This window comes from Equus quagga, chromosome 13 (assembly GCF_021613505.1).
Source record: "Equus quagga isolate Etosha38 chromosome 13, UCLA_HA_Equagga_1.0, whole genome shotgun sequence".
In the NCBI taxonomy this organism is placed as follows: Eukaryota; Metazoa; Chordata; class Mammalia; order Perissodactyla; family Equidae; genus Equus; species Equus quagga.
The window spans coordinates 85,066,135-85,089,216 of NC_060279.1; the positions used below are offsets into that span (position 1 = coordinate 85,066,135).

The following is a 23,082-nucleotide window of genomic DNA, read 5'->3' on the forward strand; positions in this document are numbered from 1 at the left end:
TGACAGACAAGGGCAGCAGCGTGGACAAATGCCGAGGAGACAGCCCTGGTTAAAGGCCCCGCCTGCCTCAGCCATCAGATGGGTGACAAAGGACAGCTCCCCGGGCCCTCCTCTGCAGTTCCGAAATCCAAGGAGCTCTGCTGGGCCACACGTCCTCCCCTAACTCACTGGGCAGTGGAAGCTGACCTGACCTGGCATGGGGTGACGCACAGACTATTTCCCTGCCTGGTGTGAATGTTCTTCTATTTCCCTGCAGAAACACTGATGGGGTTACTTCTGAGTTCCGTGCAGGGTGCAGAGGGTGTGGTGTACCACGTGGAATATAAACCATGTTGTCTCTCGAAGCTCTGAAAAATCCTGAAGCCCAAAACACATATGTGGTCCCGAGGGTTTCGGGTCAGGGCTGGTTAGCCCAGAGTGTCAGATGTCAGGTATCCAGCGCAGGGCCCACCATGGGGGAACTGCTCCATGCTTGCCAATCATTTCCCTCTCGAGCTCTGCAAGGGGTGTTCAAGGAAGCTATCGATGTGTGGGCCTGAGGCTGGGAAAGAGAAATCGACTCATTTCCTGTGAGGGGCTCTGGGGGCCACCTGTGTTGACTCACTTCCTTCTCAAGAGCACGCAAGCTGACCCTGGGGCCAGCCCTGCTGCCAAGGCTGGCTGTTTGGTTCTAGGACACTGCCCTCTAGTGACTGTGAATCCAGCGCTGACGTGCTGGATTCTTGCAAAGTACCCTGAGATTCAGGCTGCCTCGTTTCCTGCCAACCGCCTGCCAGTGATCTCTCATCAGGGAGCTTTAACCAAGAAAAAACGACATTTGCCTAACCTTTACAAAAGTAAATCTATGTTTATTTTAAATGATCCATATGAGGCCTCCCACTTCTGACCAAGATGGAGTAACAGGGACTGGATTTGCTCTCCTTCCTGAAACAACCAAAAAGCCAGACAAAGTACATGAAACAGCAGTGCTCAGGACTCTGGAAATTAGACAAGGGGGGAGAGTGATCTCTCAGATGGGAAACACTGAGGTGAGCCCTGAAATCGCCAGTCTACTGTCAGGAGAGTTTCCCAGCACGGGACAGGGGAGGGGAACTGAGGCAAAGCACCTCCTGAAGGCCCCACCTAAAACTGCTCTGAAAAGTAAAGTCTGTTTTTAAAGAATGCTCAAACCAAAAGAAGGCAAAAAAAAGGAAAAGGGGAATAAACAAAGATGGAACAAATAGAAACCCAATAGTGAGATGATGAATTTAAAGGGAACCACGCCAATAATCACATTAAAAGGACAGTTATAAGCACCTCTTTGAAAAGGCAGAAATTGTATGTTTGGGTAAAAAGATCCAACAATATGCTACCTACAAGAAAACCCCCTTAAATATAACTTACACATAACAGGATGCTGAATGCAGAGTCCTGGACTGGACCCTGGCACATAAGGGAGACCTTAGTAAGAAAAGTAGTAAAACTCAAATAAAGTCTGCAGTTTAGTTAATAGTCACGTGCTAATGTTGGTTTCTTTGTTTTAACGAACATATCACAGTAAAGTGAGAAGACACCATTAGGGGAAATTGGGTGTAGGATGTGTGGGACTCTGAACTATCTTTGCTGCTTTTTTGTAAATCTAAAATTATTGTAAAACAAAAAGCTTAATAAAAGTAAAAGAATGGCAAAAGGTCAACTATGTGTCAGCACAGATAATCCATAATCAATCTATAAATCAAATTTGGGTGAGTTTATTATGGGCCAATCTTGAGGACCATATAGCCCTGGGGGGTACCTTCCCCAAGGAAGGAAGCGCTCCAAAGAAGCGGGTGTACAGAGTGGTTGCAGACCGTCTTGGAACAAAGAACATCTATCAAATATGACCGGAATATCTCTTTTATTACAGTCATGAGATGATTTGCTAGACCAGCAGGTCAGTAATTAATCCTACATTTCCGGGAAGAAATGCTTATCTTTAAAGAAATGCTGATACAGGAGGAGGCGACGCCCCTACCTGTCAGGGCATCATTCTCTGCTTTGGGACATTGTCAATGTTTAAGGCAGATGGACAATGCATGCTGGACAGGTCACGGCAGGCCTTTCTGGAAAAACAAGGGCAGGCTGAGTTAGTTTTACACCAGATAGTTTCCTCATCTGCTGCAATGTATCTTACTGCTGTTCGTTGATTCATCATATGCTAACGGAAACAAAATGCTACATAGTTACCAACAGGAAAGTTTATAGTAAGAGAAAGACTGTTCTACCAGCCACTGGGACTACAGGGACCCGTCCCTGAACTGGACTGGATAATTTATCAGCCAGAGGTCTGGATGGAAACAGATGACATGCCCAAAAGGTTACTTGCAAGGAGTTTAAAGAAAGGCCAATCTACAGAGATGGTCCAAATTCCTTAGACTTTCGGGATCTGCTACTGGCCCACCTGCACTGACCTAGCTCTTCACTCCAGGACCCCACACACTTCTATTCCGCCACAGCCACCTGCTCACCGCATTCTCCCGAGCTACGCTTCTTTCCCGCCTCTGAGTGTTTGAACACGCCGTTCCCTCCACCAGGTGCACGGTTCCCGATTTATCTACTAAGGAAGCTCCCCTTGCCGAGGGGAGGCTGTTCTCACCCGCTTTCTCTGAGTTCATCATTCTCTTCCCCTGGCCTTCCACATCACTGTACGGTGATCACCCTAGTCTACACCCAAAAATAATAATGGCTACCGTGAACTGAGCCCACACAAGCTTGCGCGGAAGGGCACGGGGGGGGTCGAGCAACGCTGCGGCGCCTGTCCACTCGGGGCCACCGTCCCCAACCCCTTTTCCGGCTTGCCTTAAAGCTCCCACCGCGTCATTTGCGTAGGCGGGGGGCGGGCTCAAATCAAGCTCGTTGCGTCCATTGGCTGTGCGGCATCTAGGGAGGCGGGGCGAGGCCTCCTTGTGACGTCAGGACGCCGCGGTCGGGACGTTGGAGCCCAGGGAAGACAAGAGTCAGCCGGGTTGGGAGTCGTGCCGCGGCCGTGTTGCTCTCGCCTTGGGCCGCTGGTGACGAGTCCCGGGGGCGATCAGCCGAGGTAGGTGTGGGGAGCGACGGGCCGGCGGGCGGGCGCGAACGGCGTCTCCTTTCGGCGTTACGTCGCGCAGGCCCCGGGGCCTTGGCGGCTGTCGCACCAGCGGACGCCGCGCGAGAGCGGCGACAGGGTGTGGCGGGCTCGAGCGGCCACTGCGCCTGCGCAGCTGCGCGCCTGCGCCATCGGCCCCCGCCCTCGGAATTCCGGGGCCCCGAGCGCCCCCGCTCTCAACCCCCCATTGACCGGGAGGTTCCACCCGGAGGACGGCGTTGCCCCGGGCGACGGGCGGCACTTGGGCCGGCTTCATCCTTGGGGACGGTGCGCATGCGCGGCGCGGCTCGGGCGGTGGCTCCGGAGTCAGACGTGGGGACCCGGGCGGCCTCTGCCTCCCCCCGGCGCCCCCTCTGCCTTCCCCAGGCCTGCGGGGCGGCCAGGTGCCCCTCTGGCCCCGGCCTCGCGTCCGATTTCAGACCCACTCCAGGCCTTCCCTTTCCGCCTCCCCGATTCTCTCCGCTCGTGACCTCCTGCCCTCCTCCCCCACCCCCGCCAGGTCCTGTTTCCTCCTTAAGTTAGCCTTTCTTTTCTAGGGCTGTTCCCAGCTCCAGACTCCTGTCCCTGTTCCCTCACTTCTTGTAGGATTTTTGAATTCTCCCGTGAGACTCGCCTTTGAGCCCACCCGTAATTCTCAGTTATCCCCCCCAAGTTCACGCCCGCCGGTCCTTGCCCCCAAGACGCCCCTTCACTTTTTTCAGTCCTCTCATCCCCTCCCAACTTTCTAAAGATGCTCTGGATCTCATTAGACATCCCTGAAGCTTTCTCCCCAGACCCCCAGTGGCGGGGCTACGGCTTCTCCCTCCTGGGCCTACCCCTGCTTTTAGGAACCTGCCGTCTAGGGTTCTTCTCTGTCCTTAGGAGTCCTTCCTGAAATTAATCCCTTAAGAACTTTCTAAGCACCCGTTTCTTCACCAAGGGGTATCTCTTGGGCACCCTCAGCTTTTCCCTGTTTCTAGGATAACTTCCAGAAATCTTCTCTTTCTCTGATTGATTTTTCCTTTCTCCGCTGTTCTCTCTCACATCTCCCTCAGAAGCTTCCCTCTTGACAGAGTTCCCCTCAGAAACCTTTCCAAGTCTCCCAGCCTTAGGGGTTCCCGCAGGCTTTGCTCATGAGGGCGTCGTCTTCCTTCTCCTTCCTCTCTGGCATTCCTTTTACTCGTTACCTCTTGACTGAGGTCCCCCAGCCTACCCTCCCCACCACCTTCTTATCCGTCTCAGAGTTTCCCTTGAACTCTTCTCCTTCCTCATACGGGTTTCAGATCCTTCATTTCCCACCCAGGGCACTGCAGGGCGGCCAAGGTCTTGCCCTCGCACTGTAGCCCTTTTATTCCACACCCAGGATTCTCTTCAGATTCTTTACCCCAGTGCCTCCTTCTTTCTCAAACTCCCTTTTCTGCCTGCCTTCTCGTGAGTCCATCTGCTTCTCCTCCTCTCATTGTGACATGTTTCTTGCTCCTTCTTGAGTCTCCCTAACTCTTTCTTTCTCTCACAGACAGTGAAAAGGCAGTCTGGCTCCCGCGGTCCACCCCTTACACCCCAAGGTCCAGATGGCGGCCAACGTGGGTGATCAACGTAGCACAGATTGGTTAGTGGGGCTACTGGGACAGAAGCTGGAGGGGAGGGCAAGAGGAAGTAAGCCTCAGTGTTGTCCTCCGAGATGGGCCCTCCCACAGCGTGGGGGAAGTGATGCAGCAGTGCCTGTGGGGGGTGGTGGGGACACAGCCCTCCTCTGGCCTCAAGGTTAAAGGGAAGCATTTGGCTGTAGTGTGGAGGAGGTCAGTCTTCACCCCTCTGAACTTTCGTTTTTCACAGTACAGTGCTTGCTTCACAAAATTGTGATGATTGATTCAGTGAACTGTGATTAGGGGGCAGCGTCCAACACTTAATACTCAGTCATTTATCTTTTTGTTAGTTGCTTATTTTTTCCACACCAGCATGATAATTACCTGCTGGCTGGGGTGGTGTCAGACAGAATTCATTGATTCATAAAACATTTACACCTGCTAGGCGCCAGGTTCTATGTTTAGCTCTGTGGACACTGATAATCTTTTCATTTGTTTGATTTTTAACAACTGCTGTGTACCAGGCACCTGGAAAAGTGCCTTAGGTAGGTAATTCCATTTATCCCTCAGAAAACTGTGAAGCAGAAACTAGTTGTCAGCATATCATAGATTAGAAGATTTAGGCTCCAATAGATGATACGAGGGAGATCTGGGGTTCAAACCCTGGTATTTGCCTGCCTCCATCTCGCACTCTGTGTACTGGGAGGACAGACTGCCTGGACGTGCTCTCTCTGCAGGTCCTCTCAGTACACCATGGTGGCCGGGGCAGGCAGAGAGAACGGTATGGAGACTCCCATGCACGAGAACCCGGAGTGGGAGAAGGCCCGCCAGGCCCTGGCCAGCATCAGCAAAGCAGGAGCCGCTGGCAGCTCCGCCAAGGCCAGCAGCAATGGACCCGTGGCCGGTGCACAAGTGAGCAGGCCACACCAGCCTGGGCACCCTGCGTGGGGGGCTGCTTGGGGAGGGACACACGTGGTGGACACTGTACTCTGAAGATATTCTAGGAGTTTTTGGGTAGGGGAAGTGGGTCTGTTTCCTTGAAGAGTCCTGAGTCCTCTGTGGTCCTAGTCCCTGGGAACCTAACCTGAAGAGGGAGATGTACCCTTGGTGCCCCGGTTCCCGTGGTAGAGGCGGTGGCGCTCTGTGGAGAGACGTGGACGCACTTCCATTCCTTGGCAGTTAAACACCAGAAAATCAGTGTGCCCTTTTGGGGCCTGTGGGGCCCATGGGCTCCCGCTGCCAACGCTGATGGCACGTGGGCCTCCCTCTCCACAGTACGTGTCGCAGGCAGAAGCCCTGCAGCAGCAGCAGTACTACCAGTGGTACCAGCAGTACAACTACGCCTACCCCTACAGCTACTACTACCCCATGGTGAGTGCCCGGCTGGGCCGGGGCCGGCAGGCGAGGAGTTGGCTCAGGCAGGATGCACGGGTTCAGGTGTAGTTCATGGGTTGAAGTCAGCAGTGACACCTGCTGAAAAGCCCTTCACTAGCTCATTGCCCACGAGGTAAATCTCCGGTGCTGCCTGTGGCCCGCCAAGTCCCACGTTAACGTGGTTCTGGTCACGTCTCCTCTCCCTTTGCTCCTTGCACAGTTGCCACAGAGACGACCTCTGTCTCTCACACACCCGGTCCACTCTCGCTCTGCTCTGCTGCAGCTCTCTTCCCACGTTCCCAAGCACCCTGGGCCCGCACCTCCTGGAGGGCTGCCCAGATGTCACCTTCAGAGAGCCCTTTTCTCTGGCAAACGTAGTGTACAGGAGCATCCCCCTACCCTGTCATCTGTTTCTTTATTTGGCCTCTTTACTTCCTGCTGGATGTGTTACATGTCTGTCTACAACTGTGCCTACGTTTTGAATGCAAACTTCTTTAGAGCATAAGTTTTATCTGTTATTTTTTGTTCTCTTGTTGTGCTTAGGAGAGTTGGCACTCAGTAGATATTTGTGAAATAGATCCTCTAAGATCTAGTAGAAGTGGGGTATGGAATTGATAGAGGTTTTCATTTTATTTATTAATTTTTTTAGTGTAAGATAATTTGTTGCATTTATGCAGCGGAGGGAAAAAGAGAGGGAGCAGAGGTGAGTGGAGGGTCGTGGATCGCGTAAGGCTCCTGAGTGGCAGGAGAAAGGGGAAGGTCTAGACCTTACGGGCAGGAATCGGGCCCACCCCTAACCCTCCTTCCTGTGCCTTTGGCAGAGCATGTACCAGAGCTACGGCTCGCCTTCCCAGTATGGGATGGCCAGCTCCTACGGCTCAGCCACACCCCAGCAGCCATCGGCACCCCAGCACCAAGGGACTCTGAACCAGGTAATGCCCTAGCCGGCTCCGTGTCGAGTTCAAGCAGGGGCTCTAGTTTTGTGAGTGGGCTCGCAGTGGGGATGCCTGCATTATTTACGCTGCTCTCTCTCCCTTTTTTCCCCCCTGCCAAGCAATTTCTGATCTGAGAACAACCAGGGCAAAGCAGTTTTAAAACCAGGATGGGTTTAGGGCAAGGCCAGGGGCTGAGGTGTTGGGATGACAGTGGGAACGCTTTGTCATGTGGCAGCCTGTCTTGTGTATTTCCTCCAGCACGCATGCACACGCATACATACACACACATGCACACACACAGTCTAGCCTTACGGTTAACGTGCAGCGTGGAGGAGCTGTGGAGCTAGTGCGGGGGAGGCAGGTCTGGGTTTGAATCCCAGTTCTCTGCGTGACCTCTGCGTCTCAGCCAGCTCTGTCACGTGAGAAGGATAATTGCATTTTATTATAAGGCTTCTGTGAGTATGTCTGAGCGCGTGTGTATCTTGACCGGCACATGATACCTGCTCAGACAGTGGCCGCTGGTGTGGGTGTGCTGTCACTGTGGCTCACTAGGAGGTGGACTCCCGTGTTTAGATGTGGGCTGCTGCCACTCAGCAGCCGGGGGCCCCGAGCAAGCAGCTCAGTGTCTGAGCCTGCATTCTCTTGGCTGTGAAAAGGGTGGGTAATAAAAGTCCGTCCTTCAGAGGGTCATTCTGTGGGTCCAGGGTGATACTCCACCTGGGGCTCATGACATAGAGCTGAGAGCTGAGTAACGTTACAATCATGAGAGCAGAGTGAGAGAGCATGGAGAACTCTGCTCGCGCCTTCAGTGCCTGCTTCCTCCGACAGCCCCCGGTCCCCGGCATGGATGAAAGCATGTCCTACCAGGCCCCCCCTCAGCAGCTGCCGGCAGCCCAGCCCCCTCAGCCCTCCAACCCTCCCCATGGGGCTCACGCTTTGAACAGCGGCCCCCAGCCCGGGACGGCCCCAGCCACCCAGCACAGCCAGGCAGGGCCCGCCCCGGGCCAGGCTTATGGGCCGCACAGCTATCCTGAGGCTGCCAAGCCCAAGAAGGGCCAGCAGCTCTGGAACCGCATGAAGCGTAAGTTGGCGTTGGACCCCAGAGAGGACAGGGCATGGGGGTTGCACCTCTCAGGCCTTGGGCCTGAGGCACGTCGGGGCGGTATCCTTATTTCTGGGTGTGTGATGTCCCAAGGCTTTGGGTGCAGCCACTCTGCAGCTTGGCCTGTCCCCTTCCTGGGGGTAGGGCAGCCCCAGGCGGGCCCAGGATGTCCTAACCCCAGCTTTTGCTGCCCCCACAGCAGCCCCTGGGACTGGTGGTCTCAAGTTCAACATTCAGAAGCGGCCCTTTGCCGTCACCAGCCAGAGCTTCACCTCTGCCTCGGAGGGCCAGCACAGCAGCTTCGGCCCCCAGCCCAACCCCGAGAAGGCGCAGAACCACAGGTGATGGCCATGCCCTTGCCCCCACCCAGGCCCCTTGCCTCTGTACTCAGCGTCTATGTACAGTCCACTGGCAGGTTCTGCACCCCGAGTCTCAGTCCGCTCCTCCAAACACGGAGAGGGGTCCCTTCCCCGGGGTTGCTGAGAGCATGAAATGAGAGGGAAAAGGAAAACACTTGCCGTGTATCTGGCACATGTGTCAGCTCAGTGAGGGGTCGTGATGACAGTTTTTGCTGGGGTGCGGGGTGCCTCCCAGCTGAGTGCCTGCATCCGCCCCCAGGGGGAGCCTGTCCGGGAAGCCTGATGACTGGCCGCAGGACATGAAGGAGTACGTGGAGCGCTGCTTCACGGCCTGCGAGTCGGAGGAGGACAAGGACCGGACGGAGAAGCTGCTCAAGGAGGTGCTGCAGGCCCGGCTCCAGGACGGCTCAGCCTACACCATCGACTGGAGCCGGGAGCCTCTGCCGGGGTGAGTCCGGGTGGGGGCCATGCAGGGATGAGGGCGATTTTGCACAGGAGGGGAGCTGGGTGCTGTGTGGAGACCTCCATATGTGGGTACCTGGAGCCCCGAAGAGAAATGAGCAGGGATGTTGGATCTTGGGGGCGGGAGGCCAGGAGTCGCCAAGGGTTGGAATCCTCGGGTGGGTGAGGGCCGTGGAGGTTGGCAGGTGTGTGTTACTCAGCGGCTAAGAGCACCCCGTAGACACAGAAAACCTTGGGTTTGCCTCTCATTTCTGCAACGTATTAGCTGAGTCGCCTGGGTAAGTGCCCTTCCCGCCTGAGCTTGTGTGTCCCTGGGGTGGGTGGCAGATGTTGGGAGCGGTGGGGGCGCCGGGTTGGTGATGCCCTGCCCTGCTATATCCTCAGGCTGACTCGGGAGCCTGTGGCTGAGAGCCCCAAGAAGAAGCGGTGGGAGGCCCCTAGCAGCCTTCATCCTCCCAGGGGGGCAGGCTCAGCGACAAGGGGCGGGGGTGCCCAGTCCCAGCGAGGGACACCAGGGGCTGGGGGTGCTGGCCGAGCCCGGGGCAGCAGCTTCGCCAAATTTGGCAACCGCAATGTCTTCATGAAGGACAACAGCTCCTCCTCCAGCACGGACTCCCGCTCCCGCTCCTCCTCCCGGTCCCCGACCCGCCACTTCCGCCGCAGGTGCGCAGGCTCCAGGGTGGAGGGTGGGCCTGGGGGAGCAGCCATTCAGGCCTCACCTTCTTGCTGCTTCTGTGCAGTGACTCCCACTCGGACTCCGACAGTTCCTACTCAGGGAATGAGTGTCATCCTGTGGGTCGCAGGAACCCGCCCCCCAAGGGCCGAGGAGGTCGGGGAGCCCACATGGATCGGGGCCGAGGCAGGGCGCAGCGTGGGAAGAGGTGAGACCTGGGGTCGGTGACCAGGAGGAGGAGGGCTGTGTCCTTGGGGAGCGTTGGGGAGGCACATCGCTGACTGCCCCTGTGGCTGAGGCTGGAGCGTGGCACCCACCCTTTGCCTCCTTCCCTGCCCGCTTCTCCCTGCCCAGGCACGATCTAGCTCCCACCAAGCGCAGCCGCAAGAAGATGGCAGCGCTGGAGTGTGAGGACCCCGAGCGTGAGCTGAAGAAGCAGAAGCGGGCGGCCCGCTTCCAGCACGGACATTCCCGCCGCCTGCGCCTCGAGCCCCTGGTGCTGCAGATGGGCAGTCTAGAGAGCAGCGGGGCTGACCCTGACTGGCAGGAGCTGCAGATCGTGGGCACCTGCCCTGACATCACCAAGCACTACCTGCGTCTCACCTGTGCCCCAGACCCGTCTACCGTGCGCCCTGTGGCAGTAAGTACCCAGGAAGGCTGGTGCTGGCTCTAGGCCCGTGTTGCCAACACAGGGAGGATGGCAGAGACCACACAGGAGGGGGTGCTGTCGCAGGCAGGCACCTGCAGCTGGCTGGGGACATCAAGGCCGGTGGGCACTCTGAGAGGTGAAGTGAAGACAGAACCTGTGCTTCGGAGCCCTGAGTCCAGCGTGTATGGCCTTGTTGGGACACTTGCTTGGCCTCTGAGTCTCCGTCCCCTGCTTAGGAGATAGAAGGAAGCCCCCCTCCCAGGCCCGTGCCCCTGAGGCAGTGGGATGATTGGGCCTCAGCATCCTCCGCTGAGGCCAACGGTAGAAACATAGTCAACATTCCATCCCAAAGGACATGCCCGCATGTGCTGATGCTGAAACCGAGGCCTGGGAGCATTTTATTGTAGCCGGCTGTTTTGCGATCTTTCTAATGTTGGTGGCGAGTCGTTCAGTGGGTTTGATGTTGCAGCCCTCTTTTTAAGACAGCAAGTTAGTGGGCCTGTAGCAGGTTCTAGTGTGTCTTTGCGCCCTTGCCTCAGTCACACTGAGCATTGATTCCATTCCTTCCCCAGGTTTTGAAGAAGTCACTGTGCATGGTCAAGTCCCACTGGAAGGAGAAACAGGACTATGCCTTCGCCTGCGAGCAGATGAAATCCATCCGGCAAGATCTGACGGTGAGGCGGGTGCTGGGAGGGCCTGGCCCTGGCGCGTCCTGCCCTGCTCCGGCCTAACTTCTCCCTGCCCGCTGCCCCAGGTGCAAGGTGTACGCACCGAGTTCACAGTGGAAGTGTACGAGACGCATGCCCGAATCGCCTTGGAGAAGGTGAGTGGGCTGACGAGGCCCTCCTGGGCTCCTCCCGGGCTCCCTCTCCTGGCCTCATTCTGCTCCTCCTCCGTGCCTGACCCTCCAGGGTGACCACGAGGAGTTTAACCAGTGCCAGACGCAGCTCAAGTCACTGTATGCTGAGAACCTGCCAGGCAACGTGGGTGAGTTCACGGCCTACCGGATCCTCTACTACATCTTCACCAAGAACTCCGGAGGTGAGAGGCACGGTCCACGGGCACGGCTGCCCCAGGCCTCCAGGCTTGGGCCCTCCTGAGCCCCTTTTGTCTCGGACCCCAGATATCACCACGGAACTGGCGTATCTGACACGGGAGCTGAAGGCAGACCCTTGCGTGGCCCACGCCTTGGCGCTACGGGCAGCCTGGGCTCTGGGCAACTACCACCGCTTCTTCCGGCTCTACTGTCATGCGCCCTGTATGTCTGGCTACCTCGTGGACAAGTTTGCAGACCGAGAGCGCAAGGCTGCCCTCAAGGCGATGATCAAAACGTATGTGAAGCTGAGCTTCCCCCGGCTCTCTGCTCTGCCGGCCCCGCCGCCACCCTCCTCCCTGTCATCCCCCCCTTCACGCTCCTGGCCATCAGGCCTCCGGCTCCAGAGCCCTTGTGTCCCCTGGTCGCCCTCCCTCGTGTCCTGGTCCTCTGTCCCGTCTCGTCTTTCCACACTCAGCCCTCCCTCAGATCCTCCTGCTTCCCTTCACACAGCCCACCCTGTTCTGGGCCCTTCTCTGCCTCACTGCTCCGGGGGTCACTCTTCATCCCTCTGCTGCTCTCTTTCTCCTGCTCAAGTCACCCTGGTTTCTAGTTCGTTTTCTTCTTGCTCTGGGCTCTTGGCTTCCTGCCTTGAGGTCTCTGTCCGCCTGTCTTTTGCGGCTCTCCTGTCGCTGAGCTCCTTGCTCTGTAGAGACAAACTAGAAAGGCGGGCCTGCTCTTGGCAGCTTATGGTCTGGTCTAACGGGACAGGGCCCCATTCCCACTTGAGGTCCTTTGAGACTGCAGACAATGTTTAGGGAAATAGGCGTGACATGGGGGCCAGCCAGACTGGGGGTGGTACTTAAAAAGAGCACGTCCTCGGCCCACCAGGTGTTGCATATGCCCACTGTGAGTGGGTGCGTGTGTGTATGTGTTGGGGGTGGGGATGCTTGGGTTCTTGGAAGTGAGAAGCCCCCAGGGGATGGAGGGCAATATAAGGAGACCACTTTTATTGTCACAACTAGGGGGTGCTACTTGTTGAGTGGGTTGAGACCAGGGGTACTGCTAAACATCCTGCAGTACACAGGATGCCCCACAGCACAGCAGCATCCAGCCCCCAGGTGTTAGTCTTGTCGAGGTTGAGAACCCCTGGTCCGAGGTTAGGAGCCATGGGGATGCTTTGGAGCTGGGGAGGGACAGTCACCCTGAAGGACAGGAGATGTACTCTAGATCCAGTTTAGGTCAAGAAGACTTAAGGCAGAGGCTGAGCCAGGGCAGTGGCACAGACATAGAGAAGAGGATGTGGGGCAGAAACATGGAGGAAGCAGGATGCACAGGGCCTGGTTACCGACCTGGGAGTGATGAGGGAAGTGGCCATGTGGCTGAAAGCTGCCCTGGCTGCCCTCAGAGTCCACCTCTGTAACTAGACAGGCTCCGTCAGGGCAGCTCCCAAGCCCCCGGACTGTTCCGGGGCTGTAGCTGGGCGACCTCTTATTCCTGGACCAGGTTTATATGCTGGCCCTTGGTCGGGGACCCAGCCGCGAATGGGCCTCTGGGAGGGGCCCTGGTTGTTGGCCGCCTGCTTTCAGGCCTTCCCACTTCCGAAGGTGGCCCTGCCTTTCCTTGGCAAACGTGCCCCGCCCCCCATCCCCACCCCATCCCAGAGCCGGGTTCCTGCAGGGCAGCCAGGAGGCCAGCTCAGAAGTGAGGGCAGCAGGCTCTCCAGGGCTGAGACAAAGCTTGGGCTCGAGGCAGGACTGGTTCAGGTGCTTTCTGCCACTCCCTCCCTAGGTGACGCTGGCCAAGTGGCCCTGTTTGGAACTGGTTGCCTCAGTGTGTGTTTATAAAGGGTAGGGTGACAGCTGACCGTGGGAATTCAGTGAGTTAATGTGGCAGCATTTAGAACTGCCCTTTCCCAGCACATGTCAGGTGCTCAAGTCTCTTATCAGCAACCAGGAATTAACTGTTTTAAGTATATACTCAGTGCTGGCTGACACCTGTGCCTGGGGTGTTCCCCTGGCAGGGGAAGCAGTGAGGGGCGGGTTCCCCAGAGAGGCAGTACCCCCTGCTGGCTGCCCCATGCCCCTCCCATGCCCATGGGTCACTCCCTCCGCCCAGCCCCTGCCCCTTGGCCACAGCGGGGCCCTCTTCTGAGGGACTGCTCAGGCCCTGAGCTGCGGAGGAGCCAGCTGGGCCCTTCCCTCCCATTCCCTCTCCTTCCTGGTCCCCCTGCACAGGTAAGTGAGGGTGAAGGGGGGCACAACCGGGGTTGGGGCCGCCAGCCCCCACCCCGGGCCCCCCCAAGCCCCTGAGGTGGGGAGGCTGGGGGTGGGGTGAGAGGTCAGCAGGTAACGTGCTGAGGAAACCCTTTGGGTGCCTGAGGGGGGGGCACCCACTCCCTGCAGGTGGGGCCCTCCCCCGCCCGCCGCGTGCCTCATCACCTTCTCCTCTTGTCTCCATAGCTTCCGCCCTGCGCTGCCCGTCTCCTACCTGCAGGCCGAGCTGGCCTTCGAGGGCGAGGCCGCCTGCCAGGCCTTCCTAGAGCCCCTGGGCCTGGCCTACACGGGCCCGGACAACGCCAGCATCGACTGCCGCCTCAGCCTGGCGCAGCTGTCAGCCTTCTGAGCACCAGCCGACGGGGCGGGGGGCGGGGCCGCGGCCCCCCAGCGCCGCCTTTGCCGATTTTGCTTTTGAGCCATGGACTTGGGTTGTAAATTAATTTGTGGGGAGTGGGCTCCAGGAAGAGCTACCATCCCTGCCTCCGTTTTCCCACCAGGGAGTCTGTACAGAGATTTTTTCTACATTTTTATTTTTTGCCTCAGAGGAAGGGGATTAGGGGAGGAGGGTGGGACAGTGGAGGGTTGGGGGCACGGTCTGTGGGCTGGCTGGTCTGTGTCCACCTGGCACCTCCACTAATGCTGTCTCAGTGTTTTCTCTCTCTCTCTCTCGAGCTTGTACTCCGGTACCGACCCGGCACCCTGGCCCGTCCCAAGCCGGGGGGCCAGCGGAAGAAGACAGGCCGCTCCGCCCGTGCCCGCCGCGGCAGGGGCACCAGCACACCTGCCCGCTGCCATCTGCCTCACCACAGACTCTTGTTGCTCAGCCCTCCGGGGCCTCAGTGTTTGGGGCGAGGGGAGCCGCGTAAAGACTGTGCCCTGCCCTCGGCCCCCACCCCAGAAATGCCGACGCCACGCCGCCACCAGATCCACCACCACCCGCACTGAGGACTCCGGAGGCCATCGCGGGACCTCGCCGGCCGGGCCGCCTCGTCTACAGTTGTATTAAGTTGTTTCCGTGTTCCCTCCTCCCTCCATCCCAGTGTTTCTTCTGGTTTTTTTTTTCCCTCCCCTCCCTCCTCCTCCTGCTCCCACCCCTTCCTTGGTTCAGCACAGGTAAACCAGTTACCCCTCCCCGCCTTCATGGATCACCAGCTCACGTCATGTTTCCTTCTCTTTTCTTTTTGTGTGTGTTTATTTAAGTTACTTTTTCTTCTTCCTCCCCTTTTCTTTTCCGTCCTCCCTCCCTCTTCTGCCATGTAACTGGAGGATGTGCAATGAGTTTGCAAACAGCTGGACTGTCAGGCTGCTTTTTTTCCAGATGTTCCTTCTCTGCCTCCCCTCCCCTTCCTTTCCCCTCCCCTTTCCTTCCTTCGTTCTTTCCTTGGAGCACTGAGCACCATTTGGAAGCTTGAGAGAAACCAAAATTAAAGAGAGAGAGAGAGAGAGAACACCGTTTGTCCCTCCTGCTTGGACTGGATCTCCTCTGTCAGGTGCTTTGGGTCCTGGCCGTGATTTCTTTTGGGGCTGAGATCCAATTTATCTTCCCCAGAGGTCTGGGACTGTCACCCCAAGGGGATCTCAGCTAGGGACTGGTAGGTGCCGCCTGTCCTCCCCATGCTGCACAGCCAGAGTTTCCCCAGGGGCTGGCTCCCCAGCTCCTGCCCAGGGCTGAACCCAGGCACAGGAAGGCACACTTCGGAACCCTGGGGTACCTTGGCCAGGGTGAGGTGGGGGTCCAGCCCTCCCGGGGGCTTTAGCACTCTGAGCCCCTCGGCCTCCAGCCTCTGTCCCAGCACTTGGGCCATGCTTGCCAGGGAAGGAGAAGGGGGGGCACAGAGCACATGGTGGCCCAGGAGCACCAGGCGTGTAAAGCTTAGCCGAGGGGGTGCCTGAAGCCCCGGGGCCGAGAGCACGCGTCTTAGGGTGCTGACCGCAGCCTCCACCTCCCCGGGGCCCACCAGCCGCAGCAGGGCCAGTGTCAGGTGCAGGGCCTGCGCAGGCACCGTGAACGCAGCACATGATGGCGCAGTTCGGACCATCTCTTCCTGGGCCTTGGCTACTCCTGCCTGCAGCCCGGGCTCCGTCACCATGAGGGCCACAAAATGTGTTGGCCGGGGCTGGCGAGGGGTCTCAGCCCTGGCCACAGTGTTCTCTCTCCTGTCTAGGGGCCAGGCCCCGAGACCCCACTCTGCTGCCTTATCAGGAAAACCTTCTAGGGTCCGCTCTGGGGCTGCCGTGGCCTGTGGCTCTGCAGTCCTGCCGAGGGCACTGGCTGGTTTTAAACGTTTTTCTGGCTCCGTCCACGGGGCAGCCTGGCCTCCAGCCCCTCCCAGCTCTTGCTTCTGGGCCTTCGCAGATGTCCCTACCACCTCCAGGTGCTGGGCCTCCGAGCCTCCCCTCTCGCGGGCAAAAGTATCCTCGAGTTCCGTCGTGTCCCACTCTCCTTGCTCTCCTGCCGGAGCGCCAGCCGGGCCCGCAGCTAGGCGGTCCTGCGCCTCTGCGGTCCGATGTGCATCCTCGGCCCTAGCTTCCCCGGCGTGCACATCTCCAGTCCCGCGCGCGTCCCCGCCGTCCGGCGCGTCCCCGCTGTCAAGCACATCCAGGATGGTGGGCCCACGACCCGCCGCCGAGCCCGAGCCAAAGACGTGGTCGGTGCGCGAGGCGCGGTCCCACACGACGCGGCCGCGGAAGCGGAAGTAGCGCACGCGGTGCTGCGGCACTGCCAGCACGCCCGGCCCGAGCGCCGCCAGCGGCTCGTCCCAGCAGAAGGCGCTGAAGGGCTCCTCGCGCACGCCCAGAAAGCGGTCGACGTAGCCCACCGAGAAGTCAGCCGGGTCGAGGCGCGGGTCCCAGCGGATGCGCTGGATGACGGCCGCGGCCGTGCGCAGCGGCGGCTTCTTGGCCCCGGGTTCGGGCTCGGGCTCATCGTTAGGCCGCGCCGGCGCCCCGGGGTGGGGCTGGTGGCAGCGGGCACCGAAGCGGCAACGGCCCTCCAGGAAGAAGCGGCAGGCCGGCGGCGGCGGGGGCTCCGCAGCAGGGACCTCCAGGGGCGACTCCGGCGCTCCGGCCGCCGCCATGAGAGCCGGGGTGTGGCTGGCGCGCCCCCGGCCTAGGCCGTCTAGCGCCGGGGACGGGTCTGCCTGCCGGGACAGGTCTGCCGGGACCCGCTGTGGCTTCACCCGCCGGCGCCCCGGCCACGCCCCGACCGGGGAACCACGCCCGCGCTCGCGAGGACTCCGGCCCGATCCCGGGACCGCCCTCCGCGGAGTCCTCCGGGAATCTGACCCTGCCAGCTCCCCCGCCAAGCGATTGACTGGCGGGGCCCCGCCCCCAGTCCAAGTGCTTTACCGTTGCGGCCGCGCCGCTCAGACACCTTAGAGAACCTGGCCCCGCCCCCAGCCGAGAAATTTACACGTCCGGCGACGCCCCCAGTGGGGCCGCCCTCCGCCGCCAGGCGATTTACACTGTGGTCCCACCCCTGGCCCTAGTAATTTGCATGTGCAGTCCCGCCTCCTCGGTGTCAGCGAGCCTGGCTCCGCCCCCCGCCCAATGATTTGCATGTACAGTCCCGCCTCCTCTGGGCCTCCGCGAGCCTGGCTCCGCCCCTGTCTGATTTGCATGTGCAGCCCCGCCTCCTTTGGGCACTTAGCGAGCCTGGCTCCGCCCCCTGCCCAAAGATTTGCATGTGCTGTCACGCCCCTCGGGCCCCCTCCCCCGTTTGGTCGCACCGTCCGCGGGCGCCCGGGACAACTGGACGCCTGGAGGTTCGGACTGAACTTCGTACCTCTGACTCGGGACGCTGCTGCCGCCCTCGGACCCACGCATCTTTGGGGGAAAAGGGAGCCTCCTCCACGGGGACCACGCCTCTTCCCGGCCACTTCGCATTGCGGACGCTCCCAGGGTCAAGGGTAGCTCCGCCCGAGCGAAGCCCACCTGGACGCGAGCTCAAGTCAACATCAATGAAAGAAAGAGGCTGTGGGAGGGGCCATGCCGGGACCCCGCCCCTGGGAGGGGCACCACCTAGCCACGCCCCCGAGCTCTCTTAAAGTGCGGTATCCCTCCAGTCCCAGCCCATTATCCGACCTCCACCTGTCTGGTCCAGTTACCGCATAGACCGGACCGCAAGGAGACAGACCTGGCTCTTAAAGGCGCAGGCCCCATCAGCCCCCTCCCCATGCTCCCTTCCCACATGTAAAGTGAACAGACAGAACTGAGGCACAGACCTTGGCCGTTTATGTATAAAGAAGTGGGGTGTCGGACTGTAGAGGCGCGGGGAACCGGGGTGCCTACAGGCCAATGACGTCGTCCAGCGCGAGGTCCTCGCCAGGGCTGCAGCGGGCCCTGGGGTGCTGCGCCCCGGAGCCGGGGTCCGCGTCGGGCTTGGCGGCCGCGGCCCCTGGGCGTTCCGCGTCCATGACGCCCAGCACGGCGTCCAGCATGGAGGGGCCCAAATCCAGGTGGAAGGACAGCAGCGGGTCGGCGGGCGCGGGCGCGCGCAGGGCGGGCGGCGGGGGCTGCGGCACGGCGGGCGGTGGCGCGCAGCGCGGGGCCTCTGCGGGCGGCGCCCGGGGCTCGGGGGGCGGCCCTCCGCCGTGGCGGCTCAGGAACGACGTGTCCCCGAAGGCGTCGCCGCCGCGCCCCACATGCAGCGTGTGCCGGAAGTCGCCAAGCGGCGCGGAGATGGACAGGGCGCCGCGCTCTGGCCGCTTCTTGGGTTGCACGGGGCCCAGCTGCTTCAGCACCGGCATCTGCGGAGTAGGGGCGGGTCAGTGCTGCCTCCACCGGGATGGAGCGCCCGATACCTGCCATGTCCCCAGCCCTCCATGAGGACAGGATGCCCTCCAAAAGGACAAGATGATGATGAAAGCGGTTTACTCCCATTTTACAGGTGGGGGAAACTGAGGCTCCCAGAGGCCCCAGGCCACAGTGCTTGATTCAAATCTCAGACTCAAATTTAGGTCTGCCCATGACCACCAAGCTATGCTGATTCCAACAAGAACTAACATTTGAGCTTCCTATAGGCCCTGCAACGAGCAACAGGCGTCACCCACCCTTCTGCATGCTTCCCAGACTTGACAGAAAACTCCAGCTTCTCAAAGACGGAGATTCCCAGGCCCCGTCCCTGAAGACGGGGCTAACTTTGTCCCTTAGGTGCAGCAGGTGCAGTGCCTGGGGCCCACCACACACGAAAAAGTGAAAATGTTTTCGTTTATTTTAAAATGTGTGGATTCTATTTGTCTTTATAACAACACAGTCGTAAAATATAAATATATAAATACAGGTACACACACCCTCATGAAAGCTTTGCCTAGGGCACATAAAAGTCATCCTGCAGGCCTGCTGGAAGATTTTAATTCAGGTTTAGGGTGGGTCTGGGAATCTACTTGCACAGTATTTTATAATTTGAGTTATTTGATTTTGAAAGAGACAATGTAATGGCTCAGTTTTTGTAAGATGATAATAAAATTTCCCTATGTTAAAAAAACGAACAAGAATGGCGTAAATTTGAAGCTGGCAGCTTGTGAACTTGAATTAGGTACACTATTGTCACGTGGCTACCCTGGGGATTCAATGGTCAATAGAAATGCCTGCCAACCTTTGACCATATCCTGGAACCTGGGTGTTTTTATGGAAATTCTGGGAGGGACTGTGATGGCCTTGGACTTTTGTAATAACTACAGTCACTGTTATTATAATGAAAACTCTTTCTATTTGAATTGAAGCCCCACCCTTTGCCAACTGTATGAAATGGGATGAATTATGTGATCTCTGTTTGTCTGTCTGTCTCCTGTCTGTAAGATGGATGAAATAACCCTCCTTTCCTTGCAGGGCACATGGGAAAACTCAATCAAAGAAAACCCTATTTGTCATAGTGCCAGCCAACTGGTAGTGCTAGTGTTGGAAGTAGGGGAGTATTTGTTTCCAAACAATAACTGTGGAACAAAATTTAGATTTGATAAACTCCTATGAGGAAGTCAAAACAGCCAGCATTGTTCTCTTAGTAACTAGCACCCTGGGAAATATCAGTCATGCGGAGAAAAATCAAAGTCAAAAGAATTTAAAATAAATGTAGATGGATGTGTTCTGAGGGCTGCCCTCTACCCTACCCACACACACACACACACACACACTCACTGTTCACATTTATTTCTCTGGGCAAACCAGTCTTAATTTACTACCTCTGCAGTGTGTCTCAAACTTCTCTGATCTCAGCCTAGATGAGCAGATATATTTTTATTGCAACCTAGCACACTATTCCCACCCCCTCCCCTCCTGCCAGCACATAAGGGAAACACAAATTTCATGAAACAAACATGTTACTCTTATAACATGCTAGGCACTTGGATATTTTAAATTCCAAACCATTTTATTTTTTAAAAAATGCTGACCTTGCTCATTAATGAATCTCAATCCACAGTTTAAAATAACAAATCTGCTCTCACTGCTAACAGTGCCCATCATTACTCTGCAGTAAATTATGGATAAGAAAAGGCAGAACTCAGAAAGCCAACTGCCCAGGTTTGGATATGGCTGTGCCCATTGCTGCGTGGCTTTAGGCGAGTTACTTAACCTTTCTGATCTGACCTCATTTTCTCATCTCGAAAATGGAATGGTACTCATATAATACTTTGTAGTCTCTTTGTAGGAATTGGTGAGATTTTACCCATGAAAGTCGTAGCACACAGCAAATGCTCAATAAATGCTCAGTGGAGTCCCACCTTGGATCATTCTCCCCTGTCCCAGAGAAGGAAACAGACAGAGGGTACATGACTTGCCCAAAGTCACAAAGCCAGCTCCGTGGGACTCCAGAGCCCAGAGTCACCGGTTCCACTGTCTGCTACCCTGTGAAGTGACCCCTCCCTGAACAGCTCCCAGCCACCACCCCTTCTGCCTGCCCACCCCCCAGCTTGTCCCTCATCCCATCCTGCTATTGCCCTGCCAGGTGACCTCACTGCACTTTCCAGCACCTGGCAGCACATTCAGATTTTGGTTCCTGACATCAAACACACCTGGCTGCCTTTTCCTTTCTGTGGGACCCCAAACAAACCTCCTCAACCTTAACCCTCAGTTTACTCCACTGACAAACAGGAATCAGAATGCTTGTTTGCTAGGGGTCCTCGTAAAGCAGACTCACGATGCTGACATTTCACTTCCCAAGCACTTATTCCAGGCCAGACACAGGCCTAGGTGCTTCACAGAGATGAACCAATTCATTCAACCCTCAGAACAACCAATGAGGCAGAAACCCTTATCACAATGTCCATTTTACAGATGTGGTGGCTGAGGCACAGAGAGGTGAAGTAACTTGCCCTGGGTAGTTCAGTAGCAAATGTTGGGGCTGGATTTGGACTCTAGGTGGATGAACTCCAGGGTATTGCTCATAGCCCCTCACAGGATGGGGTGGGCCAGCGAGCATCCCCATGGAAAAAATAATGTTTTGATTTGACATGAAGGCCAGAGATATACTTGATCATTTGTTATTCTTTTCTTTTTACATTCCAGACAAGAATTAGAGAAATCGTGTTTGAATGCCACCTTTTCTCCTCCTATACCTGAGACCTTGGGGCAAATCATTCCACTGCTTCCAGCCCCAGTGTCCTCTTAAATGAGGGCTCCAACCTCCCTCTAGCAGAGTTGTGTGCTTGATGCAATGAGGTCATGCTTGGAAAAAGCCCGTCACATGGCCAAGGCTACACACAGAGGGGTTGTTGTTTGCGACAAAACGTGAAACAGACAGAGAGGGCAGGAGCCAGGTGGGTCCCCGGAGGCCCTGACCCCGCGCCCTAGGCAACCGGCCCTCCTCCCGCCTCCACCCTCCCCGTCTCTTTCCAGCCCCCGCAGGGCCTCAGCTCCAGCTGCAGGGGTGGGGGGCACAGCTGGTTCACCTCTGTCCTCTCCAGGCCCCGGCCCCGCCAGGAGGGAAATAACAACCCTCTCCGGATCCGGCCCGACTGGTTCTCAGCCCTTTGGGAGAGTCTGCGAGGCGGGTGGGGCCGGGGCAGAGCCGGGGGACCCGGGAGTGGGTGACCCCCAGCTCCTTGCAGCTCCAGCGCGCGCTTCCTGAAGCCACGTGGCTGCGGCCCGGACTTCAGCGGCCGCCGTCCTTTTGGCCGTCTGTCCTGCTTCCCTCTGGACCTGCCCGGGGGCCCTGGCCCACCACTGCCCCTCACCTCGCGGTCCTCGCCAAGCGGGTCAGGCACGCTCTCTGGCTCCGGCTCCCACTCTGGCTGGGACGCCCCTCTCCTCGGTGTGGAGACGCCTCCGCCTCCTAGTCCCAGGCCTGCACCTTCTTCCTTCTTCCTCCGGGCGGGATCTCACCTGGCAAAGGAAGTGTCATGGGGAACTTGTAGGGGGATTTGGGACCCAGGCGTCCGGGTCCACATGCCACCTCCTCAGGCCCCCTCCTCCTCTCTCAGGTTCCAGGAATCGTTCCTGGTTCTCTTACTCCTCAGACCCAGGAGTCCAGTCCCCAGCCCCTCCTCCCTCAGACCCAGGTGTCCAGGCCCCCAGCCCCTCCTTCCTCAGACCCAGGAGTCCAGGTCCCAGCCCCTCCTCCCTCAGACCCAGGAATCCAGGCCCCCAGCCCCTCCTCCCTCAGACCCAGGAGTCCAGGCCCCCAGCCCCTCCTCCCTCAGACCCAGGAGTCCAGGTCCCAGCCCCTCCTTCCTCAGACCCAGGGGTCCAGGCCCCCAACCCCTCCTCCCTCAGACCCAGGGGTCCAGGCCCCCAGCCCCTCCTCCCTCAGACCCAGGGGTCCAGGCCCCCAGTCCCTCCTCCCTCAGACCCAGGACTCCAGGCCTCCAGCCCCTCCTCCCTCAGACCCAGGGGTCCAGGCCCCACCCCTGGCATCGAGTCCCTTCTTTACCTGCACCGGGAACTGAAGTGTCAGCCCCTCTCGGGGGCCATGGTAGGAGCCCACACCAACGCAGACTCACAGCCCCGTCCAGCTCAGTCTGTCAGGGGCAGAGAGGGTTAAGGTGCAGGCCCCTCCCAGCCTTCCTTATCCCCCAAAAGTTTGCCTTTAGGATTTAAAGGACTAGAAAGCGGTGGTGGAAAAGCAGAGGCCCCTCTGGACTGAGTGCGGGGGCGGAGGAGGCCGGGACTGGATGTGCTCGGAGGACACGCAGAGGGGTGGGGGATGGACAGGGCGCGCCCTCAGCTCGGCCCCTCCCCCTGCCCAGCTTGGAATTTCCTGAAACTGGGGAAGTCTGGCTGTTTAGAAGGGTAATTTCTTCCAGATTGCAGCTGTTGGGGAGTGTGTGTGGCGCGGGCGAGAGGGAAACAGTGAAAGTCAGGCAGGAGACCAGCAGGAGGATGGCGGTGTGGAGGGGCAGCTCGGACTGCGCTTTGGAGGGTTCCCTGGAGGGATGTCCCGGCCTGAAGCTGCTCATCCTTAGAAAGACCATTACATCACTCTGAGCGCCTGTGGCTATCGGTGACAAGAAGAGGGTCAGATCTGGGTATTAGGAAGATCCCTCAGCGGCCAGTGTGAGGGAGGGCCTGACATGGAGGAGAGCAGAGGCCCAGGAAGGAGGCCAGCTCAG

At 58.3% G+C, this 23,082-nt stretch overlaps 3 protein-coding genes and 1 long non-coding RNA gene across 7 annotated transcripts; 1 reads left to right on the plus strand and 3 right to left on the minus strand.

Annotated features, from left to right (window-relative positions):
* Positions 1 to 1,857: 1,857 nt before the first annotated feature.
* On the minus strand, positions 1,858 to 2,807 carry LOC124249735 (uncharacterized). The gene is made up of 2 exons (XR_006891453.1): positions 2,487 to 2,807; positions 1,858 to 2,081 (listed from the first exon to the last, which is right to left on the minus strand). It is a non-coding gene; the product is annotated as an uncharacterized LOC124249735 (long non-coding RNA).
* A 65-nt stretch (positions 2,808 to 2,872) lies between these two features.
* Positions 2,873 to 14,985, plus strand: LENG8 (leukocyte receptor cluster member 8). Of its 4 annotated transcripts, XM_046681005.1 has the most exons (16): positions 2,881 to 3,058; positions 4,602 to 4,694; positions 5,409 to 5,583; positions 5,947 to 6,042; positions 6,867 to 6,977; positions 7,809 to 8,061; positions 8,282 to 8,423; positions 8,701 to 8,889; positions 9,288 to 9,566; positions 9,644 to 9,784; positions 9,931 to 10,216; positions 10,798 to 10,899; positions 10,980 to 11,048; positions 11,137 to 11,266; positions 11,349 to 11,556; positions 13,721 to 14,985. In XM_046681005.1, exons 2-16 carry the CDS (start codon positions 4,657 to 4,659, stop codon positions 13,881 to 13,883), a joined length of 2,382 nt encoding a protein of 793 aa, XP_046536961.1. In that variant the 5' UTR covers positions 2,881 to 3,058; positions 4,602 to 4,656; the 3' UTR covers positions 13,884 to 14,985. The 4 variants fall into 4 exon arrangements, with proteins under 4 accessions (XP_046536960.1, XP_046536959.1, XP_046536957.1 ...); XM_046681003.1 differs by having other exon boundaries at positions 2,876 to 3,058; positions 8,285 to 8,423; positions 11,349 to 13,862; XM_046681001.1 differs by having other exon boundaries at positions 2,878 to 3,058; positions 11,349 to 13,862.
* On the minus strand, positions 14,765 to 17,706 carry LENG9 (leukocyte receptor cluster member 9). The gene has a single exon (XM_046681006.1). It carries the CDS (start codon positions 16,612 to 16,614, stop codon positions 15,100 to 15,102), a length of 1,515 nt encoding a protein of 504 aa, XP_046536962.1. The 5' UTR covers positions 16,615 to 17,706; the 3' UTR covers positions 14,765 to 15,099.
* A 42-nt stretch (positions 17,707 to 17,748) lies between these two features.
* CDC42EP5 (CDC42 effector protein 5) lies at positions 17,749 to 22,648 on the minus strand. The gene is made up of 3 exons (XM_046681010.1): positions 22,404 to 22,648; positions 21,709 to 21,856; positions 17,749 to 18,285 (listed from the first exon to the last, which is right to left on the minus strand). The coding sequence occupies exon 3, from the start codon at positions 18,283 to 18,285 to the stop codon at positions 17,824 to 17,826; it is 462 nt and encodes a 153-aa protein (XP_046536966.1). The 5' UTR covers positions 21,709 to 21,856; positions 22,404 to 22,648; the 3' UTR covers positions 17,749 to 17,823.
* Positions 22,649 to 23,082: the final 434 nt, after the last annotated feature.